Source organism: Marmota marmota, unplaced genomic scaffold, assembly GCF_001458135.2.
Source record: "Marmota marmota marmota unplaced genomic scaffold, marMar, whole genome shotgun sequence".
Lineage (NCBI taxonomy): Eukaryota > Metazoa > Chordata > Mammalia > Rodentia > Sciuridae > Marmota > Marmota marmota.
The window spans coordinates 24,394,391-24,416,645 of record NW_026000093.1 but is presented as its reverse complement, the minus strand read 5'-3'; the positions used below and the strand labels follow the sequence as shown (position 1 = coordinate 24,416,645).

Sequence of the window (22,255 nt, the reverse complement as noted above, 5' to 3'; positions counted from 1 at the left end):
AAGCATTTCTAGGCATTTGTAGATCTAGGCATTTGTATGTTGAGGTTTCGTTTGAGGTAGAAAATAGCAGTAGATGATCATGAAATAAGGATTTGGCATCAGGAAAGACAGGGTGATTATTCTCAGGAACACAAATTCAAACGTGCTCTGAGGGGCTGGGGTTGTAGCTCAATGGTACAGCACTTGCCTGGCATGTGTGAGGCACTGTGTTCAATCCTTAGCACCACATAAAAATAAAATACAGGTATTATGTCCACCTAAAACTAAGGAAAAAATGTAAAAAAAAAAAAAAAGTGATCTGGAACCTGAACATGCATCCATAGGAATAACAAGGAATGAGATGTTCGTGAGGTCCAGGAGAGCTCCTAACAGCACAGAAGCCAGCAGTGAGCAGTCTCCAGCTTCTAGCACTATGTCCTTGTCATGCGTACACAGAGGCTTCTTAACTCTCCTCCTGACTCTGGAACAAATGCCACTACCAGAGTATTCCAGGTCCTCCTTGAAAAAAGTCCTGTCTATCAGAGCATGGACTCCATACCTATCCCTAATGGAAGGGAGGTCCCTTCAGGGTGGGCCTCTTCTGGACATCATTGCTGACTCTCATAGCCTCCCCTTTCCTCAGTGACGTTCATGTGTTCAGATAACTGGTTGACCCCAGGGACCTATATGACACTATAATAGGGCTTTCTGTGCCCCCGTTTCCTTCATGACAAGACAAAGCATAGAACATGCAATCCTGTCTTCCATCACCTCTTGCAGTATTTTCAGGGTCCAAAATTATAAATATAGTTTATAAGTTTCCACTGGAATCCTGGATCTCCTATCATGGCTGCGTGTTCTCCACCTTAAAGACAAGGGGGCTTTTCACATTCATGCTTCAGAGAGGACAGTTAGCTGATAAAGCAGGGGGCGTGTCCTTTGTCACTGAATCTGTTGTCATTTCAGAGGCAAGACCTATTTCCAGTACTCATCGCTGGCCAAAACTTGGCACATTGAACAATTCTAACCTGAAAGGATGGCTGGATGCTCTGGGGCCAACTGGAGACCCCGCTAGAGCCACCATCAGATACCAGCCAGGCAGTAGAAGCTCGGATCTTAATACTAAGGTGGCAACTCTCCTGCCCCTCTGGAGTTCAACCTACACTTCCCACAATTACAAGATGACAGAAGATTCTGAATTCTTGGACTTGAAGGGAAATCCCTACTTTGGTGGGAATGGCATCCTCTGTGCCCCTCCCCAACCCTCGGCCTTGGCTTGTATAACATCCCCTTAGTGCCTGGAATTCTTCTTGAGTGTCTTTGGACTTGGGCTGATCCTCCTATTGGGGAGGAATGGTTTCATTTGTGTTAATACATCTGTCACTAAGGCAGTGAGTCGAGGAAGGTAGGCCCTGCATTCTTCAGTGGCTGCAACAGGGTCCAGCCAGCTAACCAGCAAGCCCCGGATTCAGTCAGTCCCACCATGAAAATAAATAAAATTTAAAAGTTCATTAGAATGTTTCTAGAGTCTACGCATAGGCAGACAGGAGGAGGCATCTGGTCAAGAATATTCCAAATACTCCAAGAATATTAACATAACCATTTATCAGGACCAGAGGAAAAGATTCCTATTCTTTGAGCAAGATTCTTGGACTGACCTGATTTGAATCCTGCCTTGCGTTTCTACCATCTCTAAGTATTGGTGTACTAGTATCTCAGTGTTCATGCATTCATCTTTAAAACTGTCTTTGCCCCTCCATTACACCAATTGTTACTTAAAGGTGCTAAAGAGAAAACCAGCAGCCCTGGTTTACCCATTTGTTTCCACTTCTATTTTCCTCGGTATCCTTGGATAAGCTGCTATTTTATCGAGTTTTAAAATGAAAATTTTCTATTCTCAGTTTAACATAGCAAATGCTGAAAACAGGGAAATACAACATAATTTTTTGAGATTCTCATGAGGAAAAAAGAGAAAACTTTTTAAGAATTCAGGGGGAACTAGATGATCCTCTGATATTTCCTTTTAAACTTGGAGGCGTTAATTACTAATTTGGTGATTTGGGGAAGGCAACTCTGAGTTGGATGAATCTGTAGTATTTTTAACACCACCTAAAAATGTTCCTTCTAAAGAATAACCTTGATGAGAAGCAAATCTGCCCTGTAGTCTTTAGTAAGATGTTTTCTAAGCTGTGTTATTTCATTTGAAAGTCAGCCAAAATTGGTTTTAAAAAAATGTGTAGGAGAAGAAAGCTGAATATTTGCATTTTTCAATAGCGGCATTAGTCTATTAAAAATAAAGATTGATTAAAGAGAGCAATAACAGATTCAAAGAGAAAGCATGAACTATGAAAATGAGTGGATTTTTAGAGCAGAAAGAAAAGTGAAATAATTACATACTAGAAGGTTTGCTAAAGTAATACAGAAGTCTTTCTCAGAACATACTTGCTTGCCGTTATCACAAAGGGTAAGAGACTTGGGTTCCATCCATTCATTCCACAAGATAGCTGTGTGACTTTGAATATGTTTCTGAGTCGCAGACCTCTACAGAAGGAAAAAAAAATTGCCTGACCATCGGGGAGGGACCACAGAATTCTCAGAGACTTTCCAAGTTACAACTGTGTTTTTAATGTGTCTGGAAAAGCAGAAGATTAAAGAGTCACTTCTTAAAATCCAGAGACTTAGCATGTATCAGAGCAGTACCTTCATGCTTGTTGTAGTATGTTGCAGAAAAGGCTGGAAATTTAAAGTAAAAATAGTTGAGGACTCCTTGACTGAACTATTGAATGCTTTCTGGTCCCAGACGAGGCAGGAGGTAACTGGAGTAATGGAACCACAGTTCCTACCAGGAAATGTGAAATGATGAAAACTAATTTGCTGAGAGAATAACCACACCCCTGACACTTTAGTATTTCTCCCAGAGTCGTTCTTTCCCAAACTATAGCTTCAAAATGTGTACCTCCGAAGTGATAAGAGCTCAAGATGATAGCTATTCCCAAGCAAGTTCGTGTTTGTACCGTTTAGCATCAGAAACCCAATAGAGGTTGCTTGCTAGTTAGGCTCATCTGGACAGAACAAAGTGAAGGGGCAGCTTTGGGATCTTAAGAGCCATTTCAGATGATAGAAGATGGATATCTTATTACCGTAGCGATTGTTTTTCAACTTGAGTTCAAGGAGAAGATCTAAAGGCCTTGTGTCATTTTTAAGGAGTGAATGGTGATTGCTTAATTTTTTTAAACATATAAGTATTTATAAAATGGAATTATTTAAGCACCAAGGGTATGCATTTAATGGACATTTGCAGCAGCAAGTGGGGATTAGGCCAGTTTATGATCCATAATAAATGATCTGTCTGTCCTTGAACTGAAGACCTCGAGCTGCCATCATGTGTTCTGACCATTACGTGGTCTTAAATTGCTCTAATTCTTAGCCGTAATTTAATTTGTACCTATAACAGACCCTTGGCAAAAGACAAGAAACCTAATACTGAAGGGAAAATAAAAACAGTATTGACATTTTAATTTTTATCATTATCCAGAAGTAATCAGATCCTGAAGCTACAGAGTTCTTATTAGACACATCCAGGTGTCTCTGTGACAGTGCCCAAGAAAAAATGTACTTGTGATTATGTCTAGCTCCATCTTATAGAATATGCATCTACCTTAAAATAATTTGGTCTACCTAGTGTTGCCAAAGGCCTACTAGCACCCTCCCGAAAAAAATTGACCTAAAGATATATTATTTAATAGCAAGCCAGATTCAGTCAAAATAATACACTATCTATATAATTTCTCATTAGGAAAGACAGATCTTATTTTAGTCAGCTAAAAAATACCTAAAACCATAAAGTCTACTTTGATAATGACTTTACACTTGTCTGATTACCCTCACATTTTTCACCCAATCTTAACTTATCTCCTTATATTTCATCTGACTCAATGACCACCTTTGGTGGTGGACTCTTCCTCCCTGCCCACAGCTCCAGGTGACTCTATGTTGCTCCCCATCCTCCTTGATCCGGGTCTTTGCCTCTGTGTCATAGCCACATTCTACTTCCTCTGCTTCTCCCAGAGAAGAACCCTGCTAGAGAAAGATGCACAGTCATAGAAACCCAGGTCAGGTTCTCCTGGGCCACTTAGCATTTCTAATATACTTTTCTTCCATTCCTTAGAACTTTGATACAGTGATGATTCTTCATCTTCACCTCTTTTAAGCCCTCAGAATCTCCCCACTGTCTCTTAATTTCTGCAGAAGACAGATAATGGGCATTTATCCAATAAATACCCTAAGTTAATTCTAAGCACTTCATATAAATCAATCCTGATCTCAGTTTAACTCTACACATTAATATTGTCCCCATTTTACAGGTAAGAGAATTGGGGGCACAGTCAACATGATGAACTGGGGTGAGAGCCCAGGTCTTTCTGGTTCCAAAGCCCCATGACACTCTTGTTCTCTTTCAAACTTACTATCCTTTGAATAACCTTAAAACATTGGATCAACTCATCCCTTTTTAAAAAATATTTTTTCCTGTTTTGTTTCTCTCGCCTCATCTAGGATGTGGCTCCAACAATAGTCATCTTCTCAAAACTTCATTTTCTCCTATTCTCTGGGCATCTTCCTTCCCACCTTCCAATAGTATCAGTTCTCATTTACTTAAAATGCAAGTAAAATGTCTTTTCCCTTGACCCAGCTAATTCTTCTGGTTACTGTCCAAATTTCCTTCTTCCTTTCTGGGTCAAAAGTCTCCAGCATGTGCCCCACACCTGCTTCCTCCACTTCCTCTGCCCAGTTCCTCACCGACTCCCTTCCATCTGGCTTCAGCCGTGGCCTTCTTATTCCAACTGCTCCCTCAAATAGGTCTCAACAAATTCAGCCGCCTTGACTCGGCCTTTACTTTCCCTAGCACAGGGGGATTGACAGACTGTCCCTTCCTTAGATCCTCACCACATTGCTAGTGGCTGCCATAAATCATAAATCAGCCAGTCAGGCTGAGAAAAATGCAGCTACCCCAGAGGAAAGACAGATACTGATGTGACCCACTTAACTCCTAAAAGGAGCCCAAGATTCACCCAAGAACTTAAAGGGATTCTGTGGGAAGTTCACCAGCTCTGTGTATGCTCCCTTCTCTCAGGTTATTTTGCTATTTCCTCCACCCAGTCCCCAGGACACTTCGGTTTCAATCCTCAATTCTTTGCTTTTTGACGAGTTCAGCCACCTTTCCTTGAACACATCATGATGCTCACACTTCTGTTTATTGCCTGGACCTCTAGTTTACATCATAAACTAGAGGTCATAAACTGTTTTCCCAACTATAAATGTTCATCACATAAACTCCTACTTGTGTAAAACTGAGTGTGTCATCACCTCCAAACTGGAGTAGGGCCTACACAGTTTCTATCTGCTGTAAGACCAGGCGTCTGAATACCTATTTGGAATCTTGGGGTTATTCCCTCATGTTTCTCTCCTCCTCACCCATTTATCCCTTCCACTAGGATTTTTGAAGATGGCTTCTATGGCAGGTTTTTATGGTAGCAAAACAGACAGGAAAACTGTCTGCCTGTTTGAAAGTTCTGACATCTTTCCAAAAATGTCCAGCAGTTATTCCTTTACTTTTATGACTGATCCCTCAGAAGTTTTTCATCTTGCAAAACTGAAGTGCTGTACCCACTAACCATCTTTCCAAAGTCTCCCTCCAGCCCCTGGCAAGCACAATTAATTCTTTCTTTCTCTACAAATTTGACTACCCTAGCTACCCTATACAATATTTGTCTCTTTGTGACTGACCCACTCCACTTAGCATAAAGTCGGCAAGGTTTATCCATGTTGTAACATGTATCTAAATTTCCTTTTTAAAGCTTGAATAATATGTTTACATATACCAATTTTTTTGTTGTTTGACACTTGGGTTGCTTCAAACTTTTGGCTATTATAATGCTGCTATGAACTTGGTGTGCAAATATCTCTTTAAGACCCTGCTTTCCTTTACTTCTGTGCCTATATCCAAAATCCAATCGGCAGACCATGTGACAATTCTATTTTAAATTTTCTGAGGAGCTGCCATAGTATGTTCCAGAAGAGCAGCAGCCACTTCACCTTCCCGCCATCAGTGCAGGGGGTTATGGTTTCTGCACATTCTTGTAACTTTCTGGTTTTTTGGTAGTAACCATCCTGATGGGTGTGAGATAGGATCTCATTGTTTTGATTTGCATTCCCCTGGTGTTTAGTGATGCTGAGCATCTCTTCATGTTCTCATAGCCATTTGTGTATCTTTTTTTGAGAAATGCCTATTTAGGTTTTTGACTTATTTTTTGATAAGGTTATGTTGTTGAATTGTAGGAATGTTTTATATGTCCTGGGTACTAACCCCCTTTCAGATATGTGATTGGCAAGTATTTTCACCCATTTACTGGGTTGCATGTGCTTAAGCTTGAAATAGATGTTTTAATATTATTTAATGATAATGTGCTTGAACTTTAAAATGACCCTCATTAAAAAGGACTTTTCTCCAAAGATTATTTCAAGAATAAAACATGCCTTAAGTTTTTTTTAATGTCACATTTTTTTTTCTCATCTGATATAAATAACATCTGGAGGTAAATCTCAGATAATTTTTATAAAATAAAATTTTATTGTCAAAATGTAGGGGCTGGGCGTGTAGGTCAGTGGTAGAATACTTGCCTAGCATGTAAGATAGCCTGAGTTTCATCTCCAGAAGCAACCAAAAAAAAAAAAAAAGATAAAGTGGAATTACTTTTTACTTGGCATATTCCAATTAAGAAGTAAAAATGTGACTTTGACCTGGCTATCAAGAGAATGTAGCCTTTAAGCTTATTAAGTTGTTGATCAGATGTTAGGGAATAAAGTCGCTAAAGTACTGAAGAGTGAGGACTGATTTTTCTAAGTGTAAAAATGTTATAACTTAGAGAAAATCTTATAAAAGGAGACTGAGTAGTAAACTCTGCTGTTCCCAAGTCATTATACCTGTCCCCTGAGTATTAGCACACTGACAGGGGCTGGAGCTCAAGAAACCAGTGTAACAAGAATTTATTGATCCGGGAATTGGCTTTTTGTTTTGTGTAAATATCCTGCCGGTTTCCAGAAAGTGCTTTCAGGGCCCTCTCATCTGTCACATTCACGATAGCGTCCCTGACGGTGGGAGTCTAGCATCAGAGCGTGTGGTTAGATAGCTACGTGCTTTCGTGGAGGCTGCTTTAACTCTAGGTTTTCTGGCGGCCTTAACGAGAAGAGAAACAACAGATTGTGTAGTCCACATTGTATGGTACAAGGAAGCAAACCAGTTTATCACCAGAGACTGATTTTTTCCTGGCACTGAACAATGAGAGGATTGCGTCACCTAAATCTCAATAAAACATGACAACAATACACATAATGGACAGCATTTCATGAAAGGTATAGAAACATTCTTCTCTGCCCTTGAGAGAAAGCCAGGGACTGATACTGACTGCAATTCTGCAGAGACATTTCTGTGATAAAGTAATGTGGTTTAACTTTTGATCTCTTCAACTAGAACCATTTGTGGCTCAGATGGGCCTTGACCTGATCTCAGACTAATAATACTTCCAAAGCCTGTTTTCTAATACATGTGCAAAAATTTAGACCTGTAAGTATCAAATACCTAACTTAATAGAAATATTCTGCCCCTTAGTTTACCTTTTGTACCTAAATAACTGGCTATATTTTAGAGGAAAGGAAGACATGATCTCCTGCATTAGCAAATAGGATGAACTATTCACTGATGATATAACATGTTTTAAACCAGAATCTAAGAATTCAGTTTCTTGAAGTTACTACTTCAGGTGCTGTCTTTTATTTCTTTTTTTAAAAATGATAATTTATGGAGAAAATTAACATTCAAGAACCAATAGATGGGATAGATAGGGACCCCTAAGATGTAGTCTTCCCAAACCAGTTCCTGAGAACGGAGTGATAGTAGAATCATTGTCTATTCTAGATTAAAATCTTCATCAGCTGTCAGTCAATCACTGTGTGAAAGATTGAGATTAGAAGGTGGAAGACATCTAAGGGCCCTGTGCGATGCTGAGCCTCACTGGGTTTGTCTTATCCAAGAACCAAATCCAGATTGAAGGACCAGTTTCTTACCAAGTGCTAGTCACCTAGAAATCATGGCTCTGATTTTCAATTGCAATTTCAGGAGCCAGTTGCTTCTTCTCCTATCAGGGAGTATTCCTTGCTCAACAGACTAATTTCTTCTTTAAAAGGGCTGCAACTGTCTGCACAAGATAATTGGTTTTCTGAAATCTAGGTCTCACATAAATGAGTAATGTCACAGTCCAAAAGGAAGGCTCACAGGTCATATTTTTTGCATTTTATCCCCCATGATGCCATAACCCAGGAAAGAATTTCTGGTTATTGTCAGGCATTTTCAAGAGAACCAGAAGGGAAATAAAATGTCAAGGAGATGGGCTCTGCCTTTGCAGTAACCCTGGTGAGATGTTAATGCTGCGACCAGGGCAGGAGCAACAGTTGGATTGAGGATGTATTTTGAAGGTGGTGCCAACTGGATTTGCTGACAATTGATGGGGCATGTGAAAGAAAGGGGGAGGGATCAGGGATGGCTCAGAGGGTTTGGCTTGAGCAACTGCAAGTGCAGTATTGCCATCAGCTGAGATTTGGGTTTTCTCAAGCTATCTACCAATTGCTCTTATTTTTAAATTTTCCTAATAATTAGCTTTAAATACTTGGTTGTCAAAGAAAATCACAAGAGCAGACACTGAACCAATTAGAGTATAGCCTTTGCCATCAAGTTTTAAGGGTTGGATCAGTAAAATAACTTTGACTTAATACATATAACACATTTTAAAAGGACAGCAGAATATATATATGTGTGAGAGAGAGAGAGAGACTGGAGATTGAACTCAGGGCCTCATGTATACTAGGCAAGCATTCTACCACTGAGCTAAACCTCCAGCCTCCAAATCAGCATACTTTTTGAAGCAGTTTATTGTTGAGAAGAGAATGTATAAAAACTAGAAATAGCAAATTTTGTAAATATCAGTTTTACCGTTAGCAGAATTGTGATGGATTCTAGATTAAAACCTTTATCAGCTGTGTCAGAGAGTAGACATAGGAGCTATCAAAAGCTAGAAGTCAGAGTACACATTTAAAGACCGTGAGCGGCATGTTCATTGGCCAGAAGAGGAGCATAAGTGGAGTATGTTCAGTGTACGGTTGAATACGCTTTTTATAAAAGCATAGTTATATTTAAGAAAAATTGAATGTGTCAATTAGGGAGGAAAGTGAAAGAAAAAAAAAGATTGGGAAAACTACATTATTGTTTTCCAACTAAGGTGGCCTGAGAGGTTATGAAGCACTGTTTTGGTCCTTAAAGAAAAAAACCTTAGATACTCATCGGGTGACTGATTAGAAAAATAATTTGTAGTTACATTCTTAACTCCCAAGTTCTGCCTGGCATTAAGAAGTTTTGGTTCCTGGTGTGTCTGTTCACAGCTGACCTCTGCAGGGCTGGTGTCTGGGAAAAAATTATCAGGCTGCGAGGTCTCTCTGTATATCAGCATCATTCTCATAGCTTTGCCCACGTCATAACTCTCCACAAGTTAAAACTTTGGATTATTTGTAAAATGAGAGCCCTAAAAGTCAGCCACTGATGCCTCACTAAAAGGAGTTGCTTCTTGGTTATTTTTACTGCATTCAGTGGGGGAAGCATATGTGATAATGGTATGTGGAGTTTCTTAAAAGGCCTAAAAGACTTGTAAATGTCAGCAAGCTTTTGAATGAATGAAATGTGTCTTGGGTACCATGCTCCTTCGGTGCACATATGTTTTCCTTGTGACCAGCTGCAGCAGCAAGGCATCCTGCTGAGTGGTTTCAGCTGATCTCTGCAGACTGCCCAGCCCGATGCTGCACCCCAGGAACAATGGCATGTCTGTACCAGCTGGCTGATTAAAAGGGTCGTGTGCAGCTCTGGAACTGGGCCTGGGATTTGAACACATGAATTCACTAACATGAGCCAGAGGCAAGTCCAGATTATTCCTGGGCGAAAGCTAGACATTCCAGTAGCCGTGGGCACATGTGACTGATGGTAACAGCAAACTCAGAGCTCCTGTTCTGTTCCACATCTCAAGATTGGGTTCACCAAAAGCTTCTGAACAGACTTCTGGGTTCAAGTTTGGATGTGGTTTTGACCAGTTTGGATGTGGTTTGGATATGGTTTAGACCAGTTTGGATGTGGTTTTTGACCAGCCGTGCAGCAGTACTCCATGCAGCATGGAGCTGGGCTAGACAGGGAAGTCCTCTCCCTCAGTTTAGTCTTACAGGAAAGAGTAAGTAAAAAAGTAAAGAGTTAAATAAAAAAGTAAAGAGTTAAGTAAAAAAGTGGCAAATGAAGCTCCCATAACACTGTGCTTTCAAAATGTATCTGCAGAAGGGTAAGCTGTATTTATCTGTTCTCCAGTTTATCCTATTGTCAAAAGTGGTGAAGATAATACCACCATTTTATTTGAGTTTATATGATGGCATATTGCAGTTGTATCAGAGTAAGTGGTTTACTCGTGAGTTTTGTAGATTTATCATCGAAGGGCTAGCAGACTACATGATAAGGCAGCGCCGCTGTACTCTTATGGCTTCATTAATTATGATACCTAGACATAATTAGGCTCTAGCTAAGAATAGCAGATAAAATGGAAGATCATTCTGGGAAAGATTCTGAGAAACGGAAAGAACATTAACGGAGGGCATCTCCTGACTCAGACACAGAACAAAGCCTCCCCTACCATCAAGGATGGCACCACGCAACCAGCTTCTACAGCAGTTGCTTAGGAATATGTTCTCTTAGTCTCTTGGTTTTGTTTCCATTTCGTGTTTTAGGATACCCTATAGACAGAAGTAATCGGAAATATCCTACATGATTTGGAAAAAAAAAAATTGTTTTGAAGGCTTGGAGTTAATTCATTCATTTTTAATTAATAGAGTCTATTTTTTAGACCAGTTTTTAAGTTACTAGAAAAATTGACCAGAAAGCACAAAGAGTTCCCATCTGCCTCTTCTCTGCACCCAAGGCCCATGTGCAGCTTCCTTCATCTTGCATCAGTAAGTGCATTTGGTATAACTGACGAGCCACTATCGATACATAAACATTCAAGGCTGTCATTTGCATTAGGGTCCACGCTCCATGTTGGAGCAACCAAATGCCTAAGGAGCATCCCTCAGCTCCACTCATTCCCCCTTTTCCTACTTGTACTCTGAACTCCTGGCACCCACTGTTTCTTTATTGTCTGTGTGGTTTTGTCATTCCATTTATTTGTAAGTTAACTGTCCAGCTGTTCTAAGAAAGTGTCATTCATTTCTTGATTCATAAAGTAGCCCCCCAGTAGTGTGCCCAGGTAGTGTTCTGTGCATTGCATTGGGATTTATAGCAGAGGATCAAACATCCAAACTCCCACTCTTCGTGAAGCTTCCAATCTAGTACATCAAGCCTCCAGGCTCGGCTGGGTCCTAAGAAGACAAATGGGCACCATGAGAGCCCAGGATGAGAAGAGGCGGTTGGAGAAAGTAGGTTGAACATGGAGCCTCCTACCAGTGGTCTCAGGCCAGCCCCATCCTCCTGTTTTTCCTTCTGACCATGTACCTCTGTGGGTTGGATCTGTTGGCATCAGCCAGCTGTCAGCTGTGTTCCTCCCTAAAGACCAGCTGCACAGGGCCATTTCCCAACTCCTCCCTTCTCTGTTGTCTCTGGGAGATGTGCACGTACTTCTGTCAGACTTCCATTCAGCTTTTACTATTAGCTATTTATAGCCCTGCCTACTGCTAATAAAATATGATAGAAAATTTAAGCAGTTAGAAAAATTAGATACCCATAATTGCCACCTAAAGATTAACTAGACAAGGTTTGCCTGCTTCAGAAGTGGATAACCCATGGTTCTCTGCCTGACCTCCACATCCTCTCTGCTGGGACTGGTGATGTCCATTCTCCTGTGTTGCCCTAAGAAGCCTAGGGCTTTCCCTGTCTCTTTCTCCCCTGCCCCTAGCCCTTTGGAAGTAGTAGAGATTTCAGGGAATACAGATAGGCCAGGGAAGGAATGGAAGACCAAGAGATCCATTTTGTCTGTGTCAGCTCTGCCCCCTTTTCATTTTTATTTCATACAAAAAAAATATTGCTTAAAAGTGAACTAAGTGGGCTCCTGGGTAACCCTCCTGAGCAGGCAGGTAGGAGACAGTAGTGTACATTTCCCAGCAACATCCCTTATAGCATTATGCTGGTGACCCAAAAATTGGCCATGTGAGAGTTTTTAAGCCATGGACATTGATAAAGAGTACCAATGACAGTTTTGCTAATCCCCCCCCCAAAGCCACTTTAACAGAGGTTGCTTGATCAAACTTTTACATTGATTCTACCACAGGAATTCAGTCCATGAACACTGTATTAAATCATATGCTCTCTCCATAGTTTCAGGGTGGGTAATACCAACCACAGCCAACAGATTTGATCCAATAAGTTTTGACAACCAGACTTAGCATCAGGCTACACAGGCCCCGCTCATCCTCTTCATTTTCTCCTGAAATGACTGAGGCGATTTACGGGTAGCTTCATCTCTTTTTGTTGAAATCCCACTGTGATAGGACACTAAAGCTTAGTACTGCAGGTATCAGGCCATGATCCTAATGAACAGTTCTTTTCTTGGATGGACGTTTGCTTGTCCACATGTAATTAATAAGGTGCTACCTTTGCTGACTGGCCCTTTCGTGCCCCATGTAGGACTGCACACGCAAGAGCGAAAGCTGACGCTGCTGACCAGGCTGCGCTGGCCGCCCGCCAGGAGTGCGACATCGCGAGAGCTGTAGCCAGGGAGCTGTCACCTGATTTCTACCAACCAGGTAAAACCCTTCTCCTTTGATGGGAAATATTGGAGCACTGCCTTTGGTTTTCTTTTACTTCCTTTCTCACATAAAGGTCTGTGTTCATGACTCAGTAATACTACAAGATCAGTGGGAGTGTATATTAAGTAACAAAATATCCCCTCAAGTTTGTCAGCAATGGAGATTTGGGGGGTACTCCCTGTCTGCCTCTGCACTCCCAGCCACATATTGCCCCCCAGCTTTGAGCCAAGAGCTCCAAACAAGTCAGGAATCTAAAAGTATCTGACTTATGAAAAATTGTGTTAGTTGCACATTCCATCACAAACGTCCCCAGACTCAGAGGCACAGACAATAATGGCATCAGCAATAGGAGAAGAACTAGTAAGTACTGTGGGGTTTCTTCATTTGTTTTTTTATGTACCTAAACTGAAGCTCAGAGGAGTGTTGTTAGTTGGTAACTACTTGAAGACAGATTAACCGTAATAGATGAAGAGGGAAATGCGTGTCGTAATGGAAGAAATGGAAAGTGACAACCTCAAATAAAAAAAAAAAAAATCACCTTGATCACCTGTCTCTCAAATATCAAAAAATAGCCACCAACAAATACTTGCAGGAAGTTTAAATTTAACTCACTTCCTAGTAGTTTCCCAGTAAGCTGTTTTCATCCCTTTCTATAATATACTAACAGGGTTTTTTGTTTTCAAAATAGCTATACCTTTGAATGTATGTGTCTCCGTTGTTCTATATGCAACATCTTTCTAGTGATTATTTACAGAGAGAAACAGATTTTTAGGTAAAGAGATCAAAATGTTCTAAATTTCTATTAAAATTTATATTTTCATGGTAAAGAATTTCCACCCATTGATTTTTATTAAATCAGTCAAGCTGCATATCTCCCCATCCCTCCCAGCACCCTGAGTGGTGTGGGTATTTGGTTTGCTTCTGGTTCTGCTGAGGGTGAGACAACATAAGAACCAGGGGCATCTCTAAGTCCCAATGTACAGGGTAAGTGAATGTGCACAGAATGGCAAGAGCCATAGAAAATCTAGAAACTTGGCTTTAATAAAGGATGGAGTACTGCAAAAAAAAATTGACCTGCTGATTTGGGGGTATGCTTCTTTTTTGTTTTTGTTTTTAACATTTAGTTTTTAGTTGGACACAATATCTTTATTTTATTTATTTTTGTGTGGTTCTGAGGATCAAACCCAGGACCTCGAATGTACTAAGCAAGCACTCTGCCGCTGAGCCACAACCCCAGCCCCTTTTTTGTTTTTTGTTGTTTTATTTCATTATTGTTTCTTGCAAAGAAAGACAGTAAAGGGCTAGGTTAAAAAAGACTCAGTTTTCAGTTTTTATATAAGCAAGTCTAGAGAGGGGCCCAGTTCAATACTGAGATGTTAGATATTGTTCTCATGGAGTGAATTCTCCAAGAGTCCAAGACCAACACAGAGGCAATCACTGATATGGGTGATTTCTCTCATGTACATCTCTTGGAAGCCAGTGGGTAGATTTGAATCCTATATACATATTTATATTTTGTTGCAAAAGGATTCCTTTGATTTCCTCTTCCGGTACTGACAGATAGTACTGGAATCACCTGTTTTGTTTACACTTCCCCAGTGTGTAAGTACTTTGGTGAGTTAGCTGTTCCAGGAGGTAAGAGCTCCAGGAGGTTTTCAGCAAACCTAGTAGGTGTTCCTGGGCTCTCCAGGGAGCTGCCATGGTAGAAAGAAGCTGTACAACGAGGAGACGCTGGGCTTGGGCTGCTTTGAAAGCAAACAAACTTATTATTGTTGTCTGCAGACGCGGAGAGCTGCTGGGCAATGGGGTCCCTCGAGACTTCTATTAGGTGTGAGCAAGAAGGAAATGATATGGAAGGTCATCTCAGTTTTCCAGACTGAATGGTTTTAAAGGGTTTTTATGGTGTAAAAGCATTTGAGGGGAAACAAATATTGTGGGAAAATGTAATTCTACCCCTTTTTAGCTAAAACAGTCGCCTATAAGCAAGGGGTCCATCAGTAATGAATCCATTCCAGAGGCATGAGATGAACAGTGGGTCTGTTGGCAACCAGAGCTCCTGGAAAGGCTGCACCCACGGCCAGCATTTCCTGTAGCCACTGGAGAGAAGGTCCTTTCTGTAGGGAGCATCACAGGTCTTCTCAAGGGCCTTAAATCATGCTTTCCACTCTGCATTTACAGGGTGACCAAATCACATAGATATTTGCTAAAAGGGCTTTCAAGGAATTCTTCTAAGACTTCTCATTGAGTCTACATATCTCAGACATAAATACCTCCATTGTTTGCCATGCCTAGATGCTGCAAGCCCTGAGAAAAAGGATGTCATAAGCTTACATTTTGGACATTTTCATGGTAAATCGATTTTTTAGGAGCTGGTGGTATTTTCATGTATTTACCATCTTAGTTAAATCTTATGGCCCTAGTTCAAAAAAAGAAATGATTCTATAGTTGAGTTAAAAATGCAGGGAAAAAAAAAACAGCCATATGGGCTGTTCTCAAAGAGTAAAGTTCCAATAATGAAAGAGCATACAAATGGATGTATGTGAGTGTGTGTATAGATGATTACGTAGAGACAGTTGAATTGTTATCAGTGTGAATGACATAGTGAGTCACTCCCAAGAACTCAGAAGAAGTTTGCCCTCTGAAGGTTAAACTTGAAAATGAGCCATGACACTGCACAGAGAGAGGTCAGATGATCTGCGGTGATAGTGTGGCTGTAAGAACTGCAGGATTTCCTCGTAACATGACTGGGTGTAGGACAACACCTCCAGAAAGAATCAGCAACCCGAGGAAGTATAGAAAAAAAGTGAGTCACAGAGGCAGAGATTGGCAGTGTTCATCCAGACCCTGTCCAGAGAAGCCTGAGCCAAACCTGGGATCATTGTAGTTGCACTGGCAAGGATGTTGGGGGGGAAGGAGGCAGGAAAGTATAGCCAGCAGTGTGTTTGGCTGTCTTGGCAAGATCATCCTGACCCAGGAAATGGCTGCATCAGGCCAGCTCATCTTGATGCCATTAGGTAGTTGATTCATCTCATGCTCCTTGTCCCCATGCCACATTCACTAGAAACTAATTTTGATCAGGCTTTCCACCGAGGTCTGTCAAGAGGGAGAGCTTGCTGTCAACTAATGAATTGGCTTTTCGGTATCATACATCAGTCTTGTGAGCTGTGGTCATATGAATCTACCCCAAGCCATGGTTGTGCTGGTAAAATTGTGTTCCTAAGCCAGGAGGGCTGAGATGAAGGTTCGGAGGGTGATCACCAAGAAGATGAAGGGGTTGGAGAACAAGGACAACTGGGAAACTGTACACAGGATTCCTGGACCTGTGGTTTCAGTTTGTTCCCTATCAAGATTCTTGTTTTGTTCTTAATTGCAAGTTATATTAAATAGGATGTAAAAATCGTTTTATTTATCAGTGGAGCTGGCCATGGGCTAAAGAAATTGAAACACTGTCCCAGAATGTGGTGAATTTATGACTCTGAACCCCTTTGGGAGACAGGCAGCCCACTTCCTTAGGCAACATGCTTACTGCCCTGTTTCAGCAGGTTGTGCTCACACACAGAGTACGCTCATTATCTAAGGTGAAAGTGAAGTCTCGGGTGTAGATTATTATGGACTAGTGTTAACTAAGCTTGCATTTCCAACAGGAGTTAGAAGTCTGTAAAAACATAATTGCCTATGCCTCTCCTTAATCTGTCCTACTTTGGGTTAAGAAAAATGAAGCATCCAGAAACAGATGGCTGCTAAGCTCTCCTTCCAAACCTAAAATACATTTTTTTTTATGAAAAAGGGAAAGCAAATAATCCACTAGCACACATGAAATTAGTAATTCTTAAGTTTTCTGGTTATTCTCACCACATATTCATTCCCATGTATTCAGTTTCACCAAACATGTATTGAGTGCTGGCCCAGGGCTGGGCACCAGAATAGATGTCCCACTGCTCTCAGGCAAGTGCTATGGCTGTGGTCACAGACGGTGTGGCATGGTTACAAATGGGTCTATAAGGTCCTAGAGGAAAGGAGGGGATGCGAAAGTGGTCCTGCTACTGGTTAAATCATGCTTTTAGAGTTGTTCAATCTGGTCCTTTTGATTGATTGGCAGTCTCCTGAGAAAATGCCTAATTTCTGCTTAATGACTTCTGCTGTCACTACGAAGCATTTGCTATGGGCACTGCCCTTCTAGAAATTTGTTTTGGGGACTGTTCATGGTGCTCCTTCTGCCCATAGCCAGCCCCTGGTGGCTCACCTCTGAAGTTCAAACTGGATTCCCTGCTGCCACCATCTGCCATTGTCTGTACACAACCTTTGTGCCAACCATGACGACTTAGCTTCCAGTGTCAGTGGGTGGTGTGCTGACTTACTTCATATCGTGTGGCATGTCACTGAGCAGGTGACCTGCATCTGACTACTTCCCAGTTTGAATCCCCAGTGGGGACAGTGCCCTTAGAATTCATAAATGGTGTCTATAAAAACACGACTGACTTAAAAATGCTGACTGCATCAGCACTTGTCATAATTTCCCTCCCTGGCAGCGTTCTGGCTAGTCCTCTTAATGAACTGCTGCATCTCATCAGCTTCATGTTGCTGGCACCGCACTGCTAACACACACAACCACACAGGACAAGTAGCGGGCACAGCATGTGCCTTCCAGGAAAAACTTCTGTCCTCTGCATTATATTAAATGTCTTGTTTAAAAATCATTCCATCTTACTATGGAAAAGCTAGCTGTATATACTTATTGTTTGGCCAGCTGTCACATGACTGTGCTACTTTGGAACCATTTCCAACTGGATGTAGTCATATGAGGCTGGTATGAGGACCACATCCAGTCAACATGTGCATTTTTTTTTGCATGCTTTCATACACCTGTGACTTGGTATACTAGGATCATCTGGAGCATTAGATGAACATTAAGATTTCTAGAGCTTTGATTTGTACCTACTAAATAAAAATCTCTGAGGATAGCACCTCAGGTTTGGCTGAGGATTGGCTGCAAGTATAGTTCCTGATGGGAGTGTGTGTATTTCTTTAGCCAGCCATTTTCAAAAGCATAATAAAGCTAGGCATTTTTTTAAATCTAAACTTTGGTGTTAAAATATACTTTCATTGTTCTAGTAAATTCTTTTTCATTGTGGTGGTGGTGATAGCATCATAGATTGAACCCAGGAGTGTGCTACCTCTGAACTACATCTACACCCATTTTAATCTTATTTTGAGACAGGGTCTAAGTTGCCCAGGTTGGCCTCAAACTTGGAACATTCCTACCCTAGCCTCCTGAGATTACTGGTGTGGGATTATAGGTGTGTGCCACCACACCTGGCTCTAGTCAATTCTTTGAGCTCAACAGATTTAGAGTTTCATCAAAGCCTTGTTGATGAATCTGGGTGAATATACCTGGAAAAACTCATCTTAGAAGAGTAGGCAAAAGCAATTATGTAAGACATGCTTTTCCTCATGCACTTGGGGCGAAAAACCTGTGCCACACCAGACTTCTGAAATTGAAAGAGTGATTAGACTTGTATTTGAGAATTAAAAAAAAACTTGATAAGAAATGAATTCAGGAGCTCAGGCTGTGGCTCAGTTGGTAGAGTGTTTGCCTAGCACATATGAGGCACTGGGTTCAGTCCTCAGCACCACATAAAACGTAAATAAAATAAAGATATTGTATCCATCTACAACTAAAAATATGTTTGTTTTTTTTTTTAAAGAAATGAGGACTGGGGTTGTGGCTCAGTGGTAGAGTGCTTGCCTAGCATGTGTGAAGCACTGGGTTTGATTCTCAGCACCACATATAAATAAATAAAGTTCATTGACAACTAAAAAATTATTTAAAAAAAAAAAAGAAATCAAAGGAGTCCAAAATTTAGCTTTATAAAACCATTAATAAAAATTCCTTTAATGGACAAATTATCTTCAATTTGACCTGTTACTAATAATATAGTATAAGTTAAGAAGTGGGAAGAATTCCCTTTACTCTTTATAAAAGCATGTTTATGGATTGGGTATGAGGAGTCTCCCCAGAAGCCCTTGTGTTAATGCATGAATGTTCAGAAGTAAAGTGATTGGATTATGAGAACTGTAACCTAATCAGTCCATCCTAGTTTGAATAACTAGATGGTAACTGTGAGCAGATGGTATGTGGATGGAGCAGGTAGGTCACTGGCGGTGTGCCCTGGAAAGGTGCATCTTCCCTATGGCCCCTTTCTCTTGCCCTCTCTCTGCTTCCTGATTCCTCCATGAACGTAACCGTTTTCTTTCACTGGGCCTCTTCCTTTCGCCCTGATGTGCTTTCTCACCTTGGGCCCAGAGCAGTAGAGTTGGCCGTCTATGGACTGAGACCTCCGAAACCATGAGCCCCAAATACTTTCCCTCTAAGTTGTTCATGACAGGAATTTTGGTCACACTGATGCAAAAGCTAAGTCATACACCTACATAATACATAATGTATAATATTCAAGTTTTATAGGAATTTTCCAATAATTAAAGTATATCCTAAAGTGCTGTCTTACAAAATTAATTTTTCTTGAACCAGTATAATTGAGTTGCCTAAGTCCCTCCCAGCAAACAGCATCTTGTACTGGTCAGCTTTTCCTCAGTCTCTGCCTCAGCTGACAGCTGTCCCTTTGATTGGGAATCTGTCGAAGCAACTCCCATTTCTGCTGTTTGTATGCTTTCCACAGTAAATGCAGGTGAGGCCAAATGTCACTGAGATTAATCCTGAATTTGTAAGCTGCACTGTCACAGTCCCATTTTCAAAATGAAACACATGGGCCTTTTATCATCTCTCCCACCATTCATCATCTCTTTACCTTTTCCTTCCAACTTTAAAAATACATAGCTAATCATGTTTGCCAGAGTCTATTATTTTCTCCACATTTTTCTCTGTGTGTAATTAAGTTAAACATGAGCATTTAATGTTCCTTAATCTTGAGATAGATACTGGCGATTTTTTTGCAAATATGACTTTTGCACTTATCCTTTAAGGACATTATAAGCACTTAGTCATTTGTGTAATTGGTTCAGTGTTGTGTGTTTTACATTAAAATTCCATCAGCTCCAAGAGTCTGGACTATCTTAATTGTCTTTGCTCCATACATTCACTTCCAGACCTAGATGGGTAGGTTCAGCAAAGCTATAAAATCAAATGACAGTAAAACACAAATAAAGCCAACTCTGATGGCATTTTGGACAAAGGGGTGACATATTTTAGGATATGTGTCAGACTCTCAGGAAAGTATACTTTACCACAGAAGATGAGGGGTTGTAAAAGTAAATCTGCAATAGAATCACAAGGGGCTTCTCCCCAGAGGACCAGTATGAAAGACATTTTGGACTTTAATGAGTAGGGGCAAAGGTTGGAAGTGCAGCTCAATGGTAGACCTGGTGCTTAGCATGGGTGAGGTCCTGGATTTGATTCCAGGCATCAAAAATAAATGAACAAATGTAAAAAGCAGGGCTGAGTCTGCTGATGGGAAACATAATCACCTCTTGTGCTTCCTCATGGTGCTTCCTCCCTTCCTCAGTGTCCAGCACACAGCACCAAGGGAAGAATTCAGAAACAAAGATGTCATCTTTTGCACATATTGCATTTGCCCCTCTTCTTCATCCGAGCAATGCCTCTAGCTGGGCCAGGAACTCACCACCATCTTTGAAGGAGGAGTTAAAAGAAAGTAGCCAATTTTTAAAAGAGAGCACTTGGTTAAGCCTGGTGGTATGCACCTATAATCCCAGTGATTTGGAAGGTTGAGACAGGAGGATGAAAAATTCAAGACCAGCCTGGGTAACCCTGTCTCAAAATAAAAAGGGTTGGGGATGTGGCTCAGTTGTAGAGCATCACAAAAGACAGTGGGAAGGATGCTTACCAAATTTGGAAAGGAAATAGCAGTTGTTTTTTTTTTATTAATTTTTATGTATATATGACAGTGGATTGCATTACAATTCTTATTACACATATAGAGCACAATTTTTCATATCTCTGGTTGTATACAAAGTATATTCACACCAATTCATGTCTTCATACATGTACTTTGGATAATAATGTCCATCACATTCCACCATCATTTCCAAACCCATACCTTCTCTCTTCCCCTCCCACCCTTTAGCCCTGTCTAATAGATTTCATCTATTCCTCCCACATTCCCCCTCCCTATCCCACTATGAATCAGCCTTCTTATATCAGAGAAAACATTCGGCATTTGGTTTTGGGGGATTGGCTAACTTAGCATTATCTTCTCTAACTCCATCCATTTACCTGCAAATGCCATGATTTTATTCTCTTTTATTGCTGAGTAATATGCCATCATATATGTATACCACATTTTTTTTTATCCATTCATCTACTGAAGGGCATCTAGGTTGGTTCCACAGTTTAGCTATTGTGAATTGTGCTGCCATAAACATTGGTGTGGCTGTGTCCCTGTAGCATGCTGTTTTTAAGTCCTTTGGGTATAGACTGAGGAGAGGGATAGCTGGGTCAAATGGTGGTTTCATTCCCAATTTTCTAAGGAATCTCCATACTGCTTTCCATATTGCCTGCACCAATTTGCAGTCCCACCAGCAGTGTATGAGTGTGCCTTTTTCCCCACATCCTCACCAACACTTGTTGTTTGTCTTCATGATAGCTGCCATTCTGACTGGAGTGAGATGAAATCTTAGTTTTGATATGCATTTCTCTAATTGCTAGAGATGATGAACATTTTTTCATATATTCATTGATTGATTGTATATTCTCTTCTGAGAAGTGTCTGTTCAGGTTATTGACCCATTTATTGATTGGGTTATTTGGTTTTTTTGTTTTTGTTTTTTTTTTTTTTTGGTGCTTAGCTTTTTGAGTTCTTTATGTACCCTAGAGATTAATGCTCTATCTGATGCGTGAGGCGTAAAGATTTGCTCCCAAGATGTAGGCTCTCTATTCACCTCACAGATTGTTTCTTTCACTGAGAAGAAACTTTTTAGTTTGATTCCATCTCATTTATTGATTCTTGATTTTAATTCTTGTGCCAAAGGAGTCTTATTAAGGAAGTTGGGGCCTAATCCCACATGATGGAGATTAGGGTCTACTTTTTTTTTCTATTAGTCACAGGGTCTCTGGTTTTATTCCTAGGGCCTTGATCCACACTGAGGTAAGTTTTGTGTATGGTGAGAGATAGGGGTTTAATTTCTTTTTGTTGCATATGGATTTCCAGTTTTCCCAGCACCATTTGTTAAAGAGGCTATCTTTTCTCCAATGCATGTTTTTGGCACCTTTGTCTAATATAAGATAATTGTAATTTTGTGGGTTAGTATCTGTGCCTTCTATTCTGTACCATTGGTCTACCAGTCTCTTTTGGTGCCAATACCATGCAGTTTTTGTTACTATTGCTCTGTAGTGTAGCTTAAGGTCTGATATAGTGATGCCACCTGC

The 22,255-nt window shown here is 40.7% G+C and overlaps 1 protein-coding gene across 1 annotated transcript in view; it reads left to right on the top strand.

Annotated features, from left to right (window-relative positions):
* The window catches only part of Jph1 (junctophilin 1), an 80,265-nt gene that overhangs the window by 43,590 nt on the left and 14,420 nt on the right, over window positions 1-22,255 (top strand). Inside the window, 1 exon segment of the mRNA XM_015485878.2 lies at window positions 12,734-12,852. Coding sequence (XP_015341364.1) covers window positions 12,734-12,852 — 119 coding nt within the window.